At 41.1% G+C, this 21,918-nt stretch overlaps 1 protein-coding gene across 14 annotated transcripts in view; it reads right to left on the bottom strand.

The window, feature by feature from the left end:
- Positions 1-21,918, bottom strand: part of LOC119486776 (suppressor of tumorigenicity 7 protein homolog) — a 61,763-nt gene that overhangs the window by 22,843 nt on the left and 17,002 nt on the right. For 12 of the 14 annotated variants that reach the window (XM_037767137.1, XM_037767136.1, XM_037767141.1 and 9 more), the window contains exon 2: positions 21,669-21,704. The exons of 1 other annotated variant lie outside the window; for it this stretch is intronic. In XM_037767137.1, coding sequence (XP_037623065.1) covers positions 21,669-21,690 — 22 coding nt within the window. In that variant the 5' untranslated portion in view covers positions 21,691-21,704. Of the gene's footprint in view, positions 1-9,456; positions 9,593-21,668; positions 21,705-21,918 lie in introns of those variants that run through there. One more of the 14 variants, XM_037767140.1, reaches the window with a different exon arrangement.

Here is a 21,918-nt window from a genome sequence, read left to right as displayed (position 1 = left end):
TTAGGTTTGTCTCGTCTCATATGATGCCAGTATCTTCATTCTAGCTTTAAAACTGAGCCTGCTACAACCTAAATATTGCAAGTTGCGTTAAAGAAATTAGTGGCATTAAAACAAATTTTACACACAGTAATGGTTACTTTCAGTATTTACCCAGATCTGTCGTGGCATCAGCTAATGGGGATCCTAATAAACTAAACTCTCATCAGTACAAGCAAGTCTCATTAGTACAATCAGTGACTATAAAATGGGACAGATCAGTAAGTACAATCAGAATGTACTACAAAAAAACAATGAAGTATTGTAGGTTTAACTTAACAAAACAAAAACATTACATTCCAAATGCCATACCAGCTCTCACCAACCTTCAATCCCTTGACATTTGAATCAGGTTTCTATACAATTTATTTCCTAGTACCAGTTATATCCAGTTATGTGAACTGGAAAATTACAACTCAGAGTCAATGATCTGTATCAGTCAAGTTTTACAGTACGGTGCTGATCTATGCTCCTCTCTTGAAACACACCAGCCTCCACCATAATTATGATACATTTCGGCCGATTGTATTTCTATTCTACCAGCAGTGTTTGAAGGTAATGTATTCATACTTTATGTAACAGATTATTTGGAGATTTTCATGCGCTTCTGTGGACTGCATCTAGAGTTAATGTCGCGAGTTAGTCTCCTGCCCTGCAGCGTTGGAAGGAATGAGCGTGACTAAGTTGTTTTAGCTTTAATACTTGTGATATTATTATGCTTGAAGGATGAAGCAACAAAACAGTGTCATGGAGTCCTCCTCTGCCATCTGTTTTCAATTTATTTGTTTTCAATTTCACAAACATCTCTTTGAGAAAAGAAAAAAAAAAAAATCACTGATTACAAAGCGGCAGATGATATTTGGAGCTGTGACCTTTCTATTCATTATCTGAGAAATGTTTTTAGTTTCAAATACAACACTGGAGTGATTGTTCAGACTGGAATTATGTCTTATGATTTTGATTCTGCGTTTATGCTTTATTAATGGTTAATGTTAAGATGGATGCAGATAAGAAGGCAGTGCCTCCTTTGATAGACTGATTAGCCGCAGCAAATTGAGCTTGAAGGGGAAAAAAAGCAGGCTTACGTGACTAAAGGGGGCAGTACATTAGTTAGGGGTGGGGGAAAAATTGATTCACTTATGTATCGCAATTTCTTTTTTATGATTTTGAAATAGTTTTTTTTAATACCAGAATCAATGTATTTGCTTCATTTGAGTCTATGCAGAGGTCAAAGGAAGTTACCGCTTTTATTGTTGTAGTCTGAGTAACGTGACGTCATATCCGCTCCGTATCCGTCAACCAAAACAAACTGCAGCGAGCCGAAACGAGAAATACGACGGCGGACGGTCGGCGTGGATAAAACGTGCACCACCACATGTTAAATCCAAAGTGGTAAACACTACACATACAGTAAAGTATGAAAACATTTTGGGTTTCACACATTGTCAGGAAAAGCAGAGCATCATCTCCGTGGTCAAATGGGCCGACGCTACAACTGTAGAGCACCCATATACTGACATTTATGTTCTCTGCATTCAAACGGCCCCGATGGAGCTGACCATGGATGTATAAAGAGAATGGAGCTGACATGAGAGCTAGAGACGGACTTGGAGAAGTTAGAGGAAGTAGACACGTTTGACTACGTCTGGTTTTCAAAATAAGGTGTTAAAAAAGGGAACTGTATATACAAAATGCATATATGGAAATATGAATAATTGGATTATATTAACCGTACATTAAAAGTAAAAAACATTACATGTCCCGTATAAATTAAAAAGAAAATACCACTAATTTGTGAGGGAAATGTCTTTATTCTTTGATTTTTGGGTTGCTGGCAGAAATGTAATAAATAATTCCTGACAATAACTGATATATTTGACTTCAGGACATCTCTGACTACATACATGCTGAATTTTTTTTTTTTTACTGTATTAATTTAGATATTTTCCAAAAGTAAAAGTCCCTAGAAGTGTATGATTCAACTTTTGCCCGTGGTCTAGTGTTAAAAAAGTTAACAAAAATCACAATAAATTGTAATGTCGAATCACAATTCTTGTAGAATCGCAATACTTAAAAATCGCAATACATATCGAATCAGCACCCAAGTATCGTGAAAGTATCGAATTGGGAAATGGGTTTATCGTCCCGGCCCTAATATAAGTAAAGATCTGTTTAGAGAGATTAGCAGCTCAGAGCAGCAAACCTGGAGGAGTAAAGTTCAGCTTGTTATTGTCAGCTTGCTATTTAGATAATATGATTAAACAGTTTAAAGCCAGTGTAATGGCTTGTATAGTTGACCTGCATTTTGTGAGTAGCCATTCTCTAGCACAGTTATCATAACCGACAGGAATAGTAACCAAAAAGAAAAAAGAAAGTGTATAAAGTGTAGCTATAAATAATAAAGTGTGACATTCCATTGATTTTTGGTGGCCTGCCAAAACGCACCATCATTTCTGCTGCTGGTGGCTGCAGGTTACCTTCCCCTCCTACATTTGGCTCAAAGTTCAGAGATTCTAGCTCCAGTAAATGAAGCTAGACTGATAGACCTTTTGCATCTGGGTGGGGGTCCTGGGTTGTCCCTCAGAGTCATATATAAGGATAGGGATGGTGGGACAAAGACCCTACTCAGATGAACCCCAGCACACACATGCATGAACGCAGTGCAGCTGGACAGCTATTCATTGCTGTGAAGTGGAGGCTCTCGTCCGAGCAGAAAAGGGTCTTTCAGATTGGCCTGTGGTCAAACAGCTAACAGCTGCCGTCAGCCTGCCCTGATGAGAGGATGCTGCTGTCTGACTGGCAAAGGACTCGCTCATCTTCATCAAGCCGAAAGCCATAATTGACATACGGCCTATTCACATAATACAATATAGCAGGCTGGACATAATCCAAAAGTCACAGATTTAATTTCCAAAACAATCACAGCTTTAAAAATCTGCATCAAATAGGCTAGTTGCTTTTAGTGATGAAACGATAAGTCAATTTGCGAGATTATAAAGTCATAAATTTTAAGGACCTTTTGCCACGCTCAGAGGTCGTCCGTCAGAGAGGACATCGCAAACAGCAATCTTTAGGATTTATCTGATAACCCACTGGCGAAATAAAACGTACAACAGGTCTAACATGAGGATAAAGAACATTACATACACAATGTCAGCATTACGTTCATAAAAGAACACAGAAAGAACATGAAAGAAACGCGTATATGTATCTTTCAGGACCTTTGCCTCCCTCAGAGGCCATCTTTATCAGAATAACACAACAAAAGGAGCAACAACATTTTTTTTTACCTACAATGGCCCGATTTCAGCACGGATTTGTTGTTCACAATGCAATATTATCAGGGAAATTTTCTATAATTCCTGGGACGTTAGTCTCAAGCCCTGATCCCCCGTACCTACAGTACCTACAGTACAGTAGAAAAACGAATATGCCACGTTTTCAGAAATTGGCAAGTATCAGTTCTTGTGACATCCCTAGTACCTGCTTTTATATCATTTTAAATTGAATACCTTAGGGATTTGAACCTATGGACAAAGAACAAAAAACAGCCATTTGAAAATATCACCTTGAGCTCTGCAAACATGTGATGGGCATATCCCCCATCTGGAGACATTTTACAAACTAAACAATTAAAAATATCACCTAGTGAATTTACAATAAAACAATGGTAAGTTGCAGCCCTATTTGATTTGTCTTTGGGCAAAACGCCGTTAGCATGGCTGCTTGATTAGAAAAGAGATCCTCTCTTGACTGGATGTCCTGGAATCAAGCAGCCCCACAGACAGAAATCATTTATCCTCCTTGTGTAATTTAATTACATAATCCTCGGGTGGAGTTATAACACCAATTTCCCATTTGGAGATCAGCTGAGTCTCAAAGTAAATTAAACTAAAATGTAATCAAGCCTCAATGTCACACAATTAACTTTAGACTCAGAATGAGAAGATGCTCAGGTCTCATGGCGACGTGGATCAGAGAGACGACCGTGAAGCAGAATGTTTTTACAGGATGTAGATAGCTGGAAAAGGTAAATGGACACAAGGAATAACAACTGATGTATATGGTGTTGTGATGGTTTGTTTTGCCCAAAACCTGTCATGCACTTTACACTACATAGACTAAGTGATTCTGCTGTACTTCTGCCGTGTATATAAATAACAAGGTCACCGAGACACGGTCCTGTTCCCTCTTTGTGTGCAGCGAATGAAGCAATCGTCAACTGAGCCGCTGAAAAGAAAAACAGACTCAAAACCACCAGGAAATGTATGCACCTTTGAACACTTTAACTACAGGGGAGGAGAGGGAATTGTTCCTCTTGACATTTCGCAGCAAATGTGTTTTTTTTGTGTGTTTCAAAATCAGCCCACTGATTGCAGCTAGCCAGGCTCAAGTCGACTCCTTTTTAACCTTCATCTATTTGGTTCTGCACAACAAAGAAGAAGAATAACCTGAGCTGGCTGTCATAGAGACGGGGAGATGTGATATAACTTAAATATGGGGATAACGGCACATATTTTCCAGTCTTCTCTCCTGGAAGGCATTCATAGTGTTGCACTTTGTTATTCACACCAAAAGTGACAGAAATAAAGAGAAAAAGAGGAATTAAAACACAGCTCACTTTCTCACATCTGTACAGCTGGCCAATCACAGTGTGAAGTGGGTGTGAATTTTGGATAGTCGGTCGCAAAAAGTTACAAAAATGATCAGACAGGGTTTCTGTGAATCACAAGGTAGGCAATGCCCTAAAGCATCCCCTGCTTTATGGTCTATTTGATTCTAAATGGGACCATAATTTACTAAATGAACATCATACTGTATTGAAGAAGACTTGAAACTAGCAATTGAGACCATAAACTCATGTTTACAATGTTTACTGAGGTAATAAATCAAGTGAGAAGTAGGCTCATTTTCTCATAGACTTCTATACGATTAGACTTCTTTTTGCAACCAGAGGAGTCGCCCCCTGCTGGCTATTAGAAAGAATGTAAGTTTAAAACACTTCCACATTGGCTTCACTTTTCAGAACCAGAGGTTGCTACCTGGTTCGACACCATTTTTTTATTTTCTAACGGGAGGAAACTATTTCTCATTCACAAATTTTCATTGCTTGGCCCATATTCAAACTGGTGACCCTGTTTATGGCACATAATACAACTCCTGTGAGTTTATATTGAGGAAGCAGCCAGCGAGCATGTTGGGAGGATAACGTGATGAATTGAAGGGACAAAATCCTAACAGACAGACTGAGGACTAAATGTCACCGGAGACAACAGGAGATGTGACCTTTACTGAAGAGGGGGACGGTCGGCAGACATGCTGGCCTGACCGAAATGATAAAGGACACACACTGAGACACACGTGAAGCCGCACACATTCAAACATACAATTACTCTCATAAATGCACAGTCACACACACACATACACATAGATCTATGTCCTTTAACTACAAAAGAGAACAAATGAGAAGTCGATTTCATTATGTATTCATGAAGACCTCTTGTGCTTTTAATGTTACTACCACTATATATCTGAAAAGGTCGACACATTTTCTGCCCTACAACAGCCTTTGGTAGGTAGAGATTACTTAAAGTAACATTTATCTCCAATAGAGGCCAAAATATTGTTGAAATAAAAGTATTTAACCCTTTAAAAACAGACATGCCACAGGTACCACAGTTGTTTTTATGATCCTGTTTATATCAATCTAAAATAAAAATCATAACAGCTAGAGCATTCATTCTTTTTGCAGCGGAAAGCCAAGGTCTTGGTCTTTCGCATCACCACATTGTATGCTCATGATAACACCATTATGTTACGTTACGAGCGGTACAAAATGGGGTGGCAACTCTATAATCCCAAAGAATTTTGTTTTGCATTTTGTTTGCTCCTGTAAGCTGAATATGAAACACTGAATATGAGATCCTGGTGCTGACATTCAGACTTAATTTGAGAGTGTTTACATCCACATTAGAGGAACCTTTAAGGAACGGCGGCCATTTTTATACAGAGATGTCCAATTTTATGGGAAACTACGAATACATCTGATCAGTTAAAGTTAAAGTAGAAATGGAGCAAATATGATTAAAAATGTTTTTTTTTTAAAAAGGTCGCTATTTCCTGACAATAGTACATGAGACCGGTAATCTGAAAAAAATCATGTGCCTCTGTGTCCTTCGGTGTCCTCCGGTGCTTCTAATGGCATCTATGAGATTTCACAGACCAGAGGAAAACAACGAATCAGAGCTGATCTGGAGCCACACCGTCTCTGAGCAGCTGTCAATCACTCAAGAACTCCGATCAAACGTTCAAACTAGGCAGCGCTGATCAAATATGAATCAATATTCTGTTACTGTAATGCCTATTTCTCTCCTCAAATGTTTCCAGAAACATCTTGTAGTGTACTGTTTAGTTGTAAAATGAGAAAGTTTGTGACCCGGCAGCCATGTGGAGATCAGCTGAGGAAATACCAAGCACCGCCCACCAGCCGGAGCACAGCCAATAGGAACGCTCAATATGTTCTCTCTGAAATGACCTGTGATTGGCCAAAGTCTCCCGTAACGGGCTAGATTTTCTTAAAGCCTGAAAACAGAGCCATGAGGAGGTGCAGAAGTCTAGTTTTCTCTCAGAACACTTGAATTACAATTTGCTGAAAGGTTATTATGGAATTTTTACCAAATGATGCAAAAAATATACTGCCTACATCCACTGTTTTTCACAGAAATGTAACTCAATTTTAATATTTACAAATCCTTTGCAGTCACTGGCTGTGTGAAGTCTCCAACCCACAGCCATCAGCAGTTGATAGTGAAGCTCTGACAGGCCTGTACTGCAGTTTCACTTCTTGCTCGTTTTGATGGCTTTTAAAAGTCTTTGAGTCCTACACTGTTCATCCATTTTGGATGTGAACACTCTCAACCACCCTGAAACATTTAATAGTGATCGTCTCATTCAGTGTGCCGTGAAAGACAATGTCTGAAAACATAAAACCAAAGATGTGCAGAAATGGCTTAAGAGCATCAATGTTAATACACTACAGTAGCAGTAGCTCACTCCTGCAGCATTAGTGGTAGGACTTGAAAATAGCTCATCTCATCATGCCCATCAACAGCTGTACTACATCTGTTCAAGCAACTTACTGAATTAATTTTGAATTCCTGCTTTGAAAACAGTGATGCATGCGGTGGTGAGTTTTACAGCTCACATATGGAGCTCGAATGTGTGTCCTTCAGTTTTTCATTACCAAGTGTCACTACAGGGCGCTGCTGTCTTGTAAAACTGAGTCATGCTGTAAACTATGTATTTATTCACTAATCATGTTGTTTTAAGTGCATGTGAATGGTTTCTCAACAGCTTAGTAGATGTTAAGATGGATAAATGAGCGTTTGATTGTTATGGGAAATGAAAGAAGCAACGTGTGAGTAACACAAGACTTCTGCAGGCCGCCTGCATCCTAACCTGAGTTGTAAGTCACTCCTGCTCGGCTGCTCATCCCTGAAATGTTTGCTGGCAGGGCCGATTAGGGAGCGCCTCATAGCCTGGCTCGTGTGCCTGACCCTGACTGATGGGGCTGCTAGCAGAGCCTGTCTGGGTCCAACTACCTCCTTTGACCTTTGAGCAAAGCGGAGTGTAGCCAGCATCTGTCACAGCAGCAGTAGCTGGTATTAGTCCTTCTGTGTGTCACATGTGTATACAGTTGGGTCGCTTCCCGGGGTTTGCTAGTCTGGTCCGGTCCGATGTAAGAGCATTCACTGGTTTGATTTTATGCAAAGCGACTGAACCGGCATTTGTCATCATGACACGTTCTGGCAAATTAAGAAGTTGCCGACAATCTGCGCTTCATGGCGCTAAATCCAGCTTGTATTGCATTAATAAGCAATATGACAACGTGGTTACATAATATTTTGTCCATAAACGAGGCGCACGTTGTGCTTGTTTACCGGAAAGTTCACATTTTTGGGGTGACGAAACAAGATGAGTTTCCGCCAGCCAGTGTATTGCAAGCCCGGCGGCCCATAACGTTAGTCTGTGTGCGGTCGAGAGAGAGAGGTAGAGAGAGCTTGCGCGTGATGGTGAGTATGAAGTTAGCAGTAACGGTATGTGTTGTTAACGTTTTAGCTGAACGTAGCAGTGCAGTGTGTGCACAGTTTATTTGTCGGTGAATAAATGCTACAACTCCTCAAGACCCAAGCCAAGATCAAAGTTTTAGTTTTTAGAGTTTTTGTTTGTACATGCAACCAAAAGTACTGTGTATGTTAACTTAGAACTTTTTTTCTTGTAATGTATACATCAGTTAGCCCATAAGCATTTTCCACTGTCATAAATCATCAATTTCTTCCATTTACTAACAAAAACATTTCAGTAGATGTTTCATGTCAGTAGAAGTACTTCCAAACAACGGATGTAGTGCCGAACTGGTACTTTTTCCCTTATAATATATAAGGGAATATAGATTCTAAATCGGAAATTGATCGAAATTAGCCACCGATTTTGACCATCAAAAATTAAAAAAAAGTTGGAAAATCAAAAGCAGGATCAGAGATTTTCACAGTATTTTTTTTTTCCTCTCACCTACCTGAACCAAATCGTGACTTTTGTTTACCGTTACACCTCTAAATACAACAGGCAAATTGCTTTGTCAAGCCCTGAAATGCTTTGGCATTATTATCATTTTAATTTTATGTCAATAAAGCAACTGGAAAAATGAGAACGGGAGAGAGATTCATTTATTATTTTTCTTTGCTTTACTTGCTGGCTGATGGGTAAGGCAGTTTCAAACAACTAGGATGTTGTGCGGGAGGCTGCAAAGGCTGACACAATCCGTCAAACAACCTTTCATTCTTAATTATTTTCCACAACCGCAGAGAATAAAAGTAAATAAAGAAAACAAACATATGGGACATCAACAGAAAGTGAATACAAAGATTGAATGGCTTTCCCTCTCCCTACCGCGGGCTTTTAATCTAGCTCTGCTCAACAAGCCGCTATGTAAACACAGATATCTGCTTCAGCTAGTGTATTCCACACACACACACGCAGATATACAACTAAGACATAAAGGAGGCAAGCAACACAGCAACACAGCAACACACACACACACACACACACACACACACACACACACACACACACACACACACACACACACACACACACACACACACACACACACACACACACACACACACACACACACACACACACACACACACACACACACACAGCCAGCAGGACTTCGCCCACGCGCTGAGCAAACCGTCCACTTCATGAATATCAATACAAAATGTACAGGGCCACCTGCTGTACACAATTCAAAGGCCATTTGCAAGGGAAAAGATCAGGGACACAGCTACCGTACAGTTCCTGACTACACACAGCGTGTCATCAGCAGACCAAAAGAAGCAGCACCACATTACTTACCCTCCATTCCACTGAAACCTCTGAAACTAGAGCCACCAGCACACTAATAAGACATTTTCTCCTTTTAAATATAAATATAAAACTTAGGCTAAGACACAGTCAGTGAAAGTGAGACTGTGTCCTTCTTCCACCAGAAATCAAGAGAGTGTTTCTCCACTGGCTGTCCACATCCATACAACACGCTAAGCAGCAGCTAGCCGTCTTTCATAGAGCACATTTATTAGTGGGGGCCCCTGGTGTGGTTCTTGATTGGCTGCCGTCTGTGAGTGACAGCAGCCCGACGCAATTGTAAGCCAGCTCTGTCCTGCTTTCCCTCTAGTAACCCAGCAGAATAAATACGGGAAGGGGGTGGGGCGGGTCTGTAGATAGCAGTCCAGCCAATCAATAACATGGATTTTAATGAAGGGGGGCGGGGCAGGTGCTCCTTAGCCTGCTCCTGCAGAGGTAACCATGACAACCCCTAAATGACCCTACAGCACGATGGATGAAGGAGCTTCCTCTGTGCAGATTTACAGATAGTCAAGGTTCAACCCTGTGATTATTGTAATTGAAATATGGATTTTTATTCATCTACAGAGACCTTCATAAGAATCCATTTGGTTTTTCAGCTTGTTTGACACACATTTACTCCAAGCATCAGCCCTGTATCACTCCAGTCTTCCAGATGGCCACTGACCAGCTTTAATGGAGTAGTTAAGTAGGGGTTAAGTGCCTTGCTCTAGAGCCCCTCAGCAGCAGTTGTTAGGGGAGGGTGAAACATTATCATTTGCTTTCACCCAGACACAGGATTTCCCTCTCAACCCATTGATTAGAGGCAGTGACCTTCTGGTCACGAGGCTCTTTCTTTCTTTCTTTCTTTCTTTCTTCAGCTTGCGGGGATGCTAGAGACGAAGGATGGAAGAGAGCCCGGTGAAATTAAATGGCTGACAATGTTAGCTGCAGTTCCATGTGAGCGTTTGAACATGATGATGACAAATGCAGCGATTTCCTCTACGAGATGCCACTGAACTGATTCAATTATCACTACGCTTCCTTGAAGATCCACCGAGAAGAATTATCATGCGACCGTCTCCACCAACGGCCCCTTTTCTACAAGGCAGCCCTGATAATGAAGAGGATGCAAATTCTAATTTTAACCTAAATTTGTCAGCACAATCAGGAATCAAAGGAGTGAGAATGAAATGTTTTGGGATCACCTCAGAGCTCAGAAATACTACATAAGAGAGGGGCTGGTCGTGACGGTGTCAAATGTGAGATTATCCCAGCATGTGCCATTGAAGTGTGTTGAAATCCAGGTGTTTACACTTAAAACTACTTGAAATCAAACACACAGCTGCTACGTGAACAGCTGAACGGTGGTGCTTTGAGAGAGCAAACACCAACATGATGACAGAACAGTAAAGGCTTGTCAAATTATGGTCTCCATAATTTATTCCTCCTTTTCTAGAAGACCTATAATTTGAATACAATCACGCAACAGACAAATGAGACGTTTTCTGTGTTTCGTCAAGGAGGAAGAGGTTTCCACATCACAAGCTTTCCTTTCGTTGCAACTCCACCACAGCGGCCTGCCCCTTAAATCCACAGTTAAATACTCTCCAAGCAGACAGAACCGTATCAGCCAAATAATATTCTGTCCGTACCATGCAGCCCCGGGTGTTAATCATATTCAAGCTCCTTCTGCAAGCTACCCAAAAAGTCCCTTTTCATCAGTAGCCAAGCACACATAATGATTATGGCTGAGGGAGTATGCCAAGAACAGTGATGTTTTCATTCCTCACCTCGCCCATCCACAGCAGAGGGTCCAACTTATCCGACTAATTGACACCAGTCCACTGCACTCTGTTGGTTTATGGTGTTGGTGGCATCGAGCGCTCTAATCTTTTATCAATGCTACCATCAGGCCTTTTACTTACTGTGTTATGAGGGAATATTATCATCCAGAGAAGCAGGGATTTTACAGCTACCAGGCATGAACCTCAACTCAATAAGATATTCAAGTACTCTGTGCTTTTGAATGCCAATATTCTGATCCTGCCAAAAAACAATTTTCACATTTTCAAATGTTTTAAATTCTTAAATTTGAACATTTTTATACCAAACAAGTGCACAGAAGGTGAACGGAAGAACATATCGTATGGTCTCCAAATGGGGTCGTGTGTACTAGGGCTGTGTATTGGCAAGAATCTGGCGATACGAAACCCATCATGATACAGGGGTAACGATTCAATATATTGCGATACTGTAAGCAAGAAGATATTTTGCAATTTTTAAAATGTAATTTTAGGAAAACTGTCATAGTATAAAGAACACGCCAGAAATTAACCATTTTAGAATAGGCAAAAATAACACATTTATACTGCATGCCAAAAACGTGAATGTTTTTTGCCCTTAAACTACATGTGATTATCATAAAGTGGGCATGTCTGTAAAGGTGAGACTCTTGGGTACCCATAGAACCCATTTTCATTCACATATCTTGAGGTCAGCGGTCAAGGGACCCCTTTGAAAATGGCCATGCCAATTTTTCCTCGCCAAAGTTTAGTGTAAATTTGGAGCGTTACTTAGCCTCCTTCTCAACAAGCTACTATGACATGCATGGTATCAATAGATTCCTATAGATAGTTTTCTAGTTTTCTAGGATGCCAGTAACTTCCGCCCACTACAACCTCCGAAAGATCGAATAGCGTCCGGGTCCGACTGTGGGCCGTCGGATTTTTAAGAGGTTAATTAAATATCGATACAGTGCTTTGGAGAATCACACAACATAATATCACGATACTCATGTGTATCGACATTTTCTAGTGTTTACCATGTTCGATAGAACAGTCCTTATGAACGCCCCCCTCTTGTTGTATTCAGTGTAATTTTATAATGTCTGAGTGCCTTTGCATTTCCTGCATAATGTTATCCATTCGCTAGCTTGCTAAATTGTTAGCCTTGGTGGATTCTAGACGCCAACCGCAGCATCCAAGTTGAAGTTGCCTGGCAGCAGTGTTCTCATATCCTAAACACTTGAACCCCAAGCATATCACGTACACGACTTCCCATGTCGTAACCACGAGCTCACAAGTTCCATTTGATGGCAGTATTATTCAAAAGGATCCCGAACTTTAAAGATGATGCACATTATGACGTTTGAGCCAAAGTGGCACACAGAACATGAGCGAGTGTTTGGTATTTGTGGCCCTGGTGGGAATCGACCCTACTGCATTCCCAGAATTGGTTGTCCAATGGTTAATACGCTCAAAGTAATTTAACAATATCCATAGGAAGTGGGGTGAGCGTGCTGAGCTTGAATTCAAGAGCAGCAGAATGACCTCACCTCCCCTGGTTCTGGCCAAGTCTATGATCATTAAACCTCAAGAGTCTGAGCTCTGTTTCTGTTGGCACGGGCTGTGGACCGCTGAAGTTATGGATGGCAGCGGCAAATGGCCTGGGAGCTGGTCCTGTTTGCTGAATAGTTTCTCAACCAGCCTCAGATCCATATATGGAGATCTTGAGTGCCAGTAAAATGACTTTCGATGATGTAAAACGTTTTTCTGTTGAATAGCTGAGATCTTGTCTGAACACCCTGTGGTTTACGTAATATTACAGCACTGAACAGCTATGAATGATCGAGGCAACAGACCATCAAAATTTACTGACAAAAAATTTAAACAAGTAAATTCATGAAAAAATACAAATGAAGCTCTATTATGTTCCACTGTTTTTACAGTGACAAACGAAAGCTGAAAACCAGGTGGTCAACTCAAGTAATAATAACTCCGGTATATTTTAATTTTTGGTTTTGTGTAGATTGCACAAATTTCTTTTAGTTTTTCGTTCAGGTTCATCTGGTTCTTTGTCCGTTTAATCAATTTGTGTGAGTAAACGCACCAACGCACAGTCTTTTAAGTCCCTAGTATGGACAAAAAGTAAAGAAACAAAGGGACGATACCCCGGTGTTTTTTGACAACAGCCGATGCCACCATTTTGGACTGAAAATGTTTATTATATTTATAATATTTTATTGTTTAACACAGGCCATTTTGGTAGAATATGACAATAGAATAGAAATAATTTTGGTTTACTTTTGTAAGGCACTTTGTAGGCGGACGTTTTACTGGCGTCCGGTAGTTGCTTTCAGTCCAAAATGGTGGAAGCTTTGCTGCTGGGCGCTGAAGTTGCAATGGAACGACCAATCGACTTTCACTTTTTGGCAATATACGTTCTTTGGTATGGATGTCTCCAATCAGAATGAAACTGTAATCCCAGCAGTGGAGGTGACTGAACAACTTGCATGTAAACAAAAACAGCCTCACAACCAGGTTTAAGTTTCCTCTCTTAAAATTCAATATTGGAGCCCTAACAGAGTGTAAAGGGTTTATATTAAAGAGATGTTTCCAGATCGTACATCTGTTGGGTGAGGATTTAGGGTCAGAGGTCATAATCCATGAGAATGCATTAGTGACTCTTCCATGGGATATGAGCTTAAGTCCTTACTGAAGATCCTTTATCTAAAATAAGCCTCCTTTTTGGCTCGCATAAGTTCCAGCCACTATGAGCTCAGGAGACAAAAATAGCAGAATCAGCAGTTACCACAGAAACCCGATCACTCTGCCGTTTTGCCATTCTTACGGGGGTTACCACAGCAACAGAGACAACTGGTTGCCGTCAGACTGCTGTTTGGCATTCATCAAATGGCCATTTTTAGTAAGCACCTTATTCTGCTCATGGGCACCGACAGTGCAACAAACAAATACGACACAGAACCTGGAGCTTCCTCAGCAAGACAGTTCAAAGCCCATTAGTGGCTTATCCCTGCATTGAAAGATGATGTGATCTTGTCGGGCAACAGACAAAATAATACCCGTCTTAAAAAAACAACATAATGGCCACTGATGAAATAGCACTTATACAACGTTGGAGAGATATGAGCGATAGAAGTGATATAAGGTACGGCCTAAAGCAATCCTCCCACAATAAAAAAGTACATCCATTTGCCAATTGCATTTCCCCGAGTTCATCCTTATCAGCAGGCATACTGTTGTCAATCTAACATTAATCTTACACAGAAATAGCCCAGTATGCTGTTAGTGTAGTGTTCAGGTTTCCACCAGAGTATGTGGACAACAAGTGTCACTCTATTTTTGGCTGGGGACATCCAAGCCTGCTTCACACATGTAACAGTGCATATTACAGATTATTGAGGGTCTAATCTGTAAATATGCTCCAGCAAAAGTGTCCTTTGTCACTGGTGGTCCCTTCAGTTCACATCAATGATAATAAGATCTCAGTTCCTCTAAGACAATTTGACATCAGATAATCAATAGCCCCGAGGCTGCAGTGCTGATTGAATGGGCTGAGGTGCATTTCATTTAACTACAAGTCACTGTTTTGAATCCAACCTGAAGTTTTTATAATAAGTTATTCACTTCCACTCTTGCTCACTTTCTGTCACTGTTCGTTGTGTACTAATGATGAAGTTTAAATGACTTTGAAAGAAAAAATCAATACCGCTTCAGGCAGGAATAAAGTCTTGTGCCACCCAGGAAATTGCAAGTACTGACCTCCGTTTTGATAAAGTGTAGACTTATTGTACAGCTACTGAAACGTACATTTCTTCCTCGTAACACCCTCTATCACACAGGGCCAAAGAAGACAAAGCAGGATAGAATGCAGTCTCCACTTACCCACTCCTGTGTTGGATTGGTTTGTTGAAGAGAGAGATGGGGGCAGGGAGGTGACAGCTGATGAGGTCAAATGTCTAGAAATGAGCCCCGTCTGTGTGTGTGTGTGTGTGTGTGTGTGTGTGTGTGTGTGTGTGTGTGTGTGTGTGTGTGTGTGTGTGTGTGTGTGTGTGTGTGTGTGTGCGTGCGTGACAAGGTAATTGCATTTACCCAGAAGTGTATGGAGTGGATGATGTTTCTGCTCACACTGGGTGCTAGTAAGATGCGTTTTTTTGGCTTCTGCTGCAATTTACCACATATTTCTTTACATTTGTTCTACTGTTTTAAAGTGAGGTTTCATTTGTTAAAATGGTACAAAAAAACACAAGGAGGAGTCTGATGAATGAGGATAATCAGCAGATATGTAAGGGTAATTGTAGCTGAAGTGTATGTTTAACTTTCCTATGTGTATTTTCGAATACATTTCTATAACTTGATATAATAAGAGGAAACAAATAGGATTTGCATTCCCTGCACTAAAGAGGATAAACACGTTGGATGTAGGGATGTCACGAGAACCGATACTGCGGTACCAAGTTAGGGTTGGGAGATTGGACAAATATATCGGCCATAGGCGATTGGCCGAGCAGTTGTATTACAATATGCTGAAAGGTTGTTATGGAATTTTTGCCCAATGATGGCAAAAAATCGTTGCCTACTGAAGCTTTAAACTTGAAATAAGGGTTTATTTCAACCAAACCAGAGCTGGTGATTGTGGGAAAGACAAACCAAGATGGTATTGGTAAGTTTTATTTTGTTTCTGTTGAGTTTGAATGAAGTATGTTTTACGATGCTTTGCCGCTGGAACAGCTGATCTCCCAGCTGATCTCCCAGAAACTTCAGCGGCGGGGGAGGGGGGGCTGCACGCCGCGCACACACACCTGCGCTAATATATCGGCAATCGGCGATTGTTGGGCTGACGAGGGCCCAACTCAATACCAAGTTGTTGCTAAAATTCTGAAAATGTGAGGGTACTCGTTTTTCTACAGTACCTTAGGTACCGGGGATCAGGGCTCGAGAATAACAGCGTCCCGGTGTCCCAGGAACAATAGACAGTTTCCCTGATAATGCTACATTGTGAACAACGAATCTGCGTTGAAATCGGCAGGAGGAGAGCTAGTAACGTTAGCAGCCGGTGGGCAGCACAGTCCTGCTTGCCTAAATAACAGAGCTAACCGCTAACGTACGGAGGTTGCATTGAGTTACATTATGCGATGCCATGATGCTTTCAGGCTCTATTCAGTAAAAATGAGTATTGGGCAAAGGTAAATCATCACGTTATCATGATGTGTTCAAAGTAATCTTGTAATATTTTGTTTTTGGCAAGACACTTGAGGCGGATCTTCAGGGATTAATAATATATTTGCAAAAAACAATATGCAAATGGTAATAAAGGAGTGTATGTTTTGTTTTTGTTTTTCGCCGTGGTATCGAATTGGGTATCGAGAATGGTGGAATTTCACTGGTATTGGTAACGACTACTAAATTTCTGGTATCATGACATCCTGAGTTGGAAGTGATTTTTTCTGGCTTTTCACTGCCTCTGCCATCTGCCATAATGAGTCCTGCCGGTTTGGGTTCCAGAGAGCAATTTGGCACATTTCCCACAAAATTGAACACTGACCCTCAATGTCAAATGCATCACAGAGGTTGATAGAGGCAGCTCTTTTTCTCCAGCAACAGTTTGGCAGTTGACCGTTCACAGTAATTACGTTAATGTCAAAAATTAATGTGGTTAAGGCTCATTTCAAGCCACTATGACACAAGCAAATACATAAAAGCTTTTACAATTTCATCTGTTTAGATGGTTCTATTATCTAAAGCGCTGCAGAGTGAGGCTGAGCAGAAGGGAACTCCAGCCAAGGATGTGAGCGCTTGCCAGGGTTTTGTTACTCTCGATCTGCATATACAGTACTTGAGACCAGAGTTGGTTTATTAAATACACAAAGCTGACACCCCTGATGTACAGGTGCAGTGCCTTCCTCAGTGAAACAGTCTGCTGTGGTAGGTGACAATCCAGTTACAAGAGGCTCTGTCAAAGCCAGGTGACCAGCTTGACCAAGGTGATTGTGACAACAGCAAAATATCTTAATGTGGACCACCTGACTAGAGAGGTTCATCACAAACGGATAAAAGTATCATAAACCATGAAAAGAAAGCAGATATGGTATAAGTCAGAAGATTGCAGGAGATCAGCAGCTCATACAAAAGACATTTTCACATTCAAGAATCTTTAACAAGGGCTTCATTTTTCGAGACAATTTCACTGTCTCAAATAAAAAAAAAAGTCCTAAATGGGTCCAAGTTCATTTCCTGTTGCAGTGTTTGCTGCTTGGAAATAAACTTGGACCCAAGCTGTTTCCTAGCAAAGCAATTCCAATGAAATAGCCTATAAAAGGGGGCTCCACTTACCTCTGAGTGTTTCAACAAATGCTGGTGAGTCTATTACCTAAACCTACAGAGTTGAATGGGCTTTGTGTTTTTGCCCCCAGTCTGTCTGTGTGTCTATTGCCAGGGAAATCTCAAAATGCTATAAATAAATTTGCACAAAGCTGTGTGGAAACAAGAAACTGCTAATTTCCCATGAAAAATCAACATTTCACAGGCATATATTAACACGCTTGGTTGGTGGTAGCACTAGTGGCAGCACACACTAGGTGAGATCTAGCTGAAACAAGCAACTGTGGGATTGACTGATGGCTGTGTTCAAAATTGCATACTAACATACTGCACACTACATACTCAATCAGTACTTTCTGCATACTGCCTACTAAATGAGCGATTAAGTAGGATTTTTCCTGAAGTGTGCTCAGGCGACGGCCGGGCTGGTCTCAAAGCACCCTGACAGCAGCTTAGAGCTAGTGTTAGGAAGTTAAACAGGTCGTAATTCCCTCTCTAATTTCTATTTTTTGTATTGCTTTGAAAACATCTTCTTCAAACAACTGGATTTATTCCAAGTTTCTTGACCAAAAACAACATTTTACAAGAATAGTTTTGAACACATCATGATGATATAATTTACCTTAGCTCAATACTAGTTTTGACTGAAATAGCCTGAACGTATCATACTGTAAATCAAAACGTAGCTGTAGCAGACGGCTACGCGGCTACAACTCCTCCGCTCAAGCGAGCTATAGACGGGAGCCAACTTCCTGTATCTGTAACGCCGGCTCAGACTCTCTTAAAGTGGGCTCTTAAAGTGGACCAGCTTTTCTCCTTCAAGGGACAAGATTTTCTCAGCTTTTTAATTAATTATTAACATTTCTTTTAACCATTTTAACCGATAGTGTTAATCGGTTAAAAAATGCTTAATGTCGGTTAACGGTTGAACCATTAATTATTAACATCCCTAGAAAGCATTAGCGCGACCTTCAGATCACATCTGTTGAAACTTAATAAGGTGACATATTAACAGCTTTTAGCCTGGCTCAAAATCTCACAAGACTGATGTTCAGTGTCAAGGCACCAAGAAGCAATGCATTGGGGGCAGTTGAGTAGGTGCAGTAAGCTCACGTCTCATAGAAATTCCTGCTAATGTAGTATAGGCCTGCATTTCTCGCATACACAAAAACCACATACTCTGCAGTGTGAACGCACTACATACTCAAATGTACGTCACACTTAATAGTATGAATAGTATAACAGTATGCGATTACGAAAACAACCCGAGTTCCACATAATAGTGTACTGAAGCTGTGACGTGTAATGTATATATACCATACTCTAATTCATGTGGTTGAGTATATTGTTGTGGTCACACTGAAAGCATCACAACCAGCAAGGAAGTTTACTACGGAGCTGATTAATAATGGCGACAAGCTTAGTTGTCAATAGTTGATAATAGCTTGTGATCATGTTCCCTGAGCAGTTAATTACATTTTCTCTATTTCTTCAATGTAGGATTATGAAAGGCAATACAAAAACGTGCACTCTTTCAAATCAATTGCTATGACCTGTTACTCAGTGGTTCCCATTCATTCATCTTCTCTGTATGTTTTGTATGCACTGTGGCCTCGGAACAGCACCACTACCATTTAGTTTTGTATTAAATTATGATTTTCTAGCATACCTGTATCAAACTGCACACATGACTAAATGGAGAAACTTGCAGCCCTATGCCAACATGGGAGAGGATTTTAACAACAGCAGACTGTCCTATAGGCTACATAATGCCAAATAACAGGTTCCATCTGCTGCTACAGCAGATGTGACCATTAACAACTATACATCTGTATATAAACTTCACATCTTTGAAAAAAATACTGAACACATCAGTAAAAATTACTGTTCAATTTGTAGGTGAAACGTAAAGAGAATGGACTCTACCCTCCCACTTAAATTATTTATGTTAGATGTCTTTGAATGCTTCAGGAGCATAATGACATGAATTTATAAGTAAATTTCTACTTATTTGTATCTTCTATTAAATCTATTATGATGGCATTCCATCTTCTTCTATATTTAATATCAAATGCAAGTAGGGCTGTCCTCGACCAAAGATATTCTCAGTCGTCTAACACTCATACACTTTTGTCGACAAACCGATTAGTTGATTTAATCGACAGATCTGAAGAATCACACAAAACCAAAACTTCAAATCTTGTGTTTACCAAAAATGTGCTCATGAGTTTCTTGGAAATAAGTCATTCAGCATGAAAAAAACATTAAAAAAATTACTAATCGACTAAAAAATCTTTAGTGGACTAAAACCAAAACAATCGACTAAGAGGAGCAACCCAGATGCAAGTGTGGCTAAAACAGATGTTTTGATCATCTAAGCAAACTTTAAAATATAAGCATGAACAGACATCTGGGAGAGCTCACACTACACACTTCCTATCTAATTTGCTATCATTTGAAAAAATATATATGCTCAAACATCATAACATAATATGACTTGCCCCAAACTGCATGTGATTATCATAAAGTGTCTGTAAAGGGGAGACTCGTGGGTACCCATAGAATCCATTTTCATTCACATATCTTGAGGTGAGAGGTCAAGGGACACCTTTGAAAATCGCCACGCCAGTTTTTCCTCGCCAAAATTTAGCGTAAACTCGGAGCGTTATATAACCTGCTTCGAAAAAGCTAGTATGACATGGTTGGTACCAATGGATTCCTCAGGTTTTCTACAGTCCGCTACAACCTAATAATCGCAAGTTGCGTATTTAATGCGTTAAAGAAATTAGTGACGCTAAAACGAACTTGCATTAACGCGTTATTATAGCCCTAATTATTACATAAAATAATCCCTACAATTATAAAACAACATCAAAAGTAAGGATCTTTCCATAAGTTGGCATTAAAATGTCTGCTTGATAATCTTTCAGAAGCTAAAAACAGATCCAGCAAGCTGAAAACACTGAGGACAAACTGACTTAGTGAAATCATTACGTTTGACCCTCAAATGACCTCAGACTTTGGCAAGAACTCAGAATCTCAGACCACAAGGACAACCCCAACCAGGCTTTGGTGAAATGAAAGATGTGAGCAGTACCAGGAGGGCTGTACTTCCAGAATACTCCACGGTGTCATCCACTCAGCTGTACGTTTCATAAACAAAGATTACTGCTCAGAGGAGGAGTGGTGCATGACAGCTTCCCATCACTGGAACAGCCAGGATGCTAACGCACCACAGTCCTGTGTGCATGCTAGCTTGGATCTGACGTCAAAGAAATAAGTTACTTTAGGCTCAGACTGTGCGGCCATGACAGAATCAATTAGCTCAGCTCAGACTTCCTTGAAGCTTTGAGCAGGTAGTGGAGCGAGGCATCGTGGTATTGATCAAAGTGAAAGGTTTTCTTGAGAGGGTGGGGTAGAGGGGGGGGGGGAAGTGATTTGCCTGGAGACGTCGGCCCACCTAGAGATCAACACTACAACTCTTCTGAGGGAGGTTAGGAGCTGCACATTGCCCACAGACACACACGTGCACAGATACAGTCAACAGCAGTATGCTATGTTAGCTTTGGTAGCATCTGTGGCTGGAAATGCTACGCTTACACCTTACAGCAATCTGACTGAGCCGGAGAAAGAAGACAAGAGGAGGCTGATGCTTCTGAAAAACGATGCAACTCCGGTGAAAGCATCCATCTTCTGGCACTGGTCACTCGCAAACATGCACAAAGACACACTTTCAACCGGCACGCCATTACACTCGAGAGGACTGAAATACATACGGACAGGAGATGATTGCACATATACACACGCCGACACACAGCAAGGCTAAGAGTGAGAGAATGCAGGGCAGGCGTTGAGCTCAGCGTGACCAGCTAGCTTGTAGTGTCGACCCTCCGTGCTAAAATGGTAGATCCCAGATTTCTCCCCATGCAATCTGCCACCAGCAACCATGGAGGCAAAACAGGAAGAAGAGAGGAGAGGAGGGATGCAGGGATAGAGGGGACCTAGCCATTTCCTTTTCCTCCTCTGCCTCTGATAAAACATGAAAAGACACATAAACAAGGACAAACACAGATGAGGCGGGAGGATGTTGGTGGTACTTACATGAGGACTCTGTGCCGAACATGGCTGGGCCGGGAGCTGTGATGGAGAGAGGAGGAGGAGGAGGAGAAGGAGGAAAGAGAGGAGAGAGCAAGGGGAGGGTGAGAGAGAAGGAGAGAGCGAGAGAGAGAGAGAGAGGGGAGGGGGGGGAGGTTGATGAGCAGGCAGCTACACAGCGGGGGTCATCAAAGCAACACAATGCAGCCAGCCGGCCGTCGCTGCCTCCCAGACGGCCAGATGCCCCAGCACCGCT

The sequence above is a fragment of the Sebastes umbrosus genome, chromosome 4, assembly GCF_015220745.1.
Source record: "Sebastes umbrosus isolate fSebUmb1 chromosome 4, fSebUmb1.pri, whole genome shotgun sequence".
NCBI lineage: Eukaryota > Metazoa > Chordata > Actinopteri > Perciformes > Sebastidae > Sebastes > Sebastes umbrosus.
The sequence above is the reverse complement of the archived record's forward strand: the minus strand, read 5'-3'. Positions and strand labels throughout refer to the sequence as shown.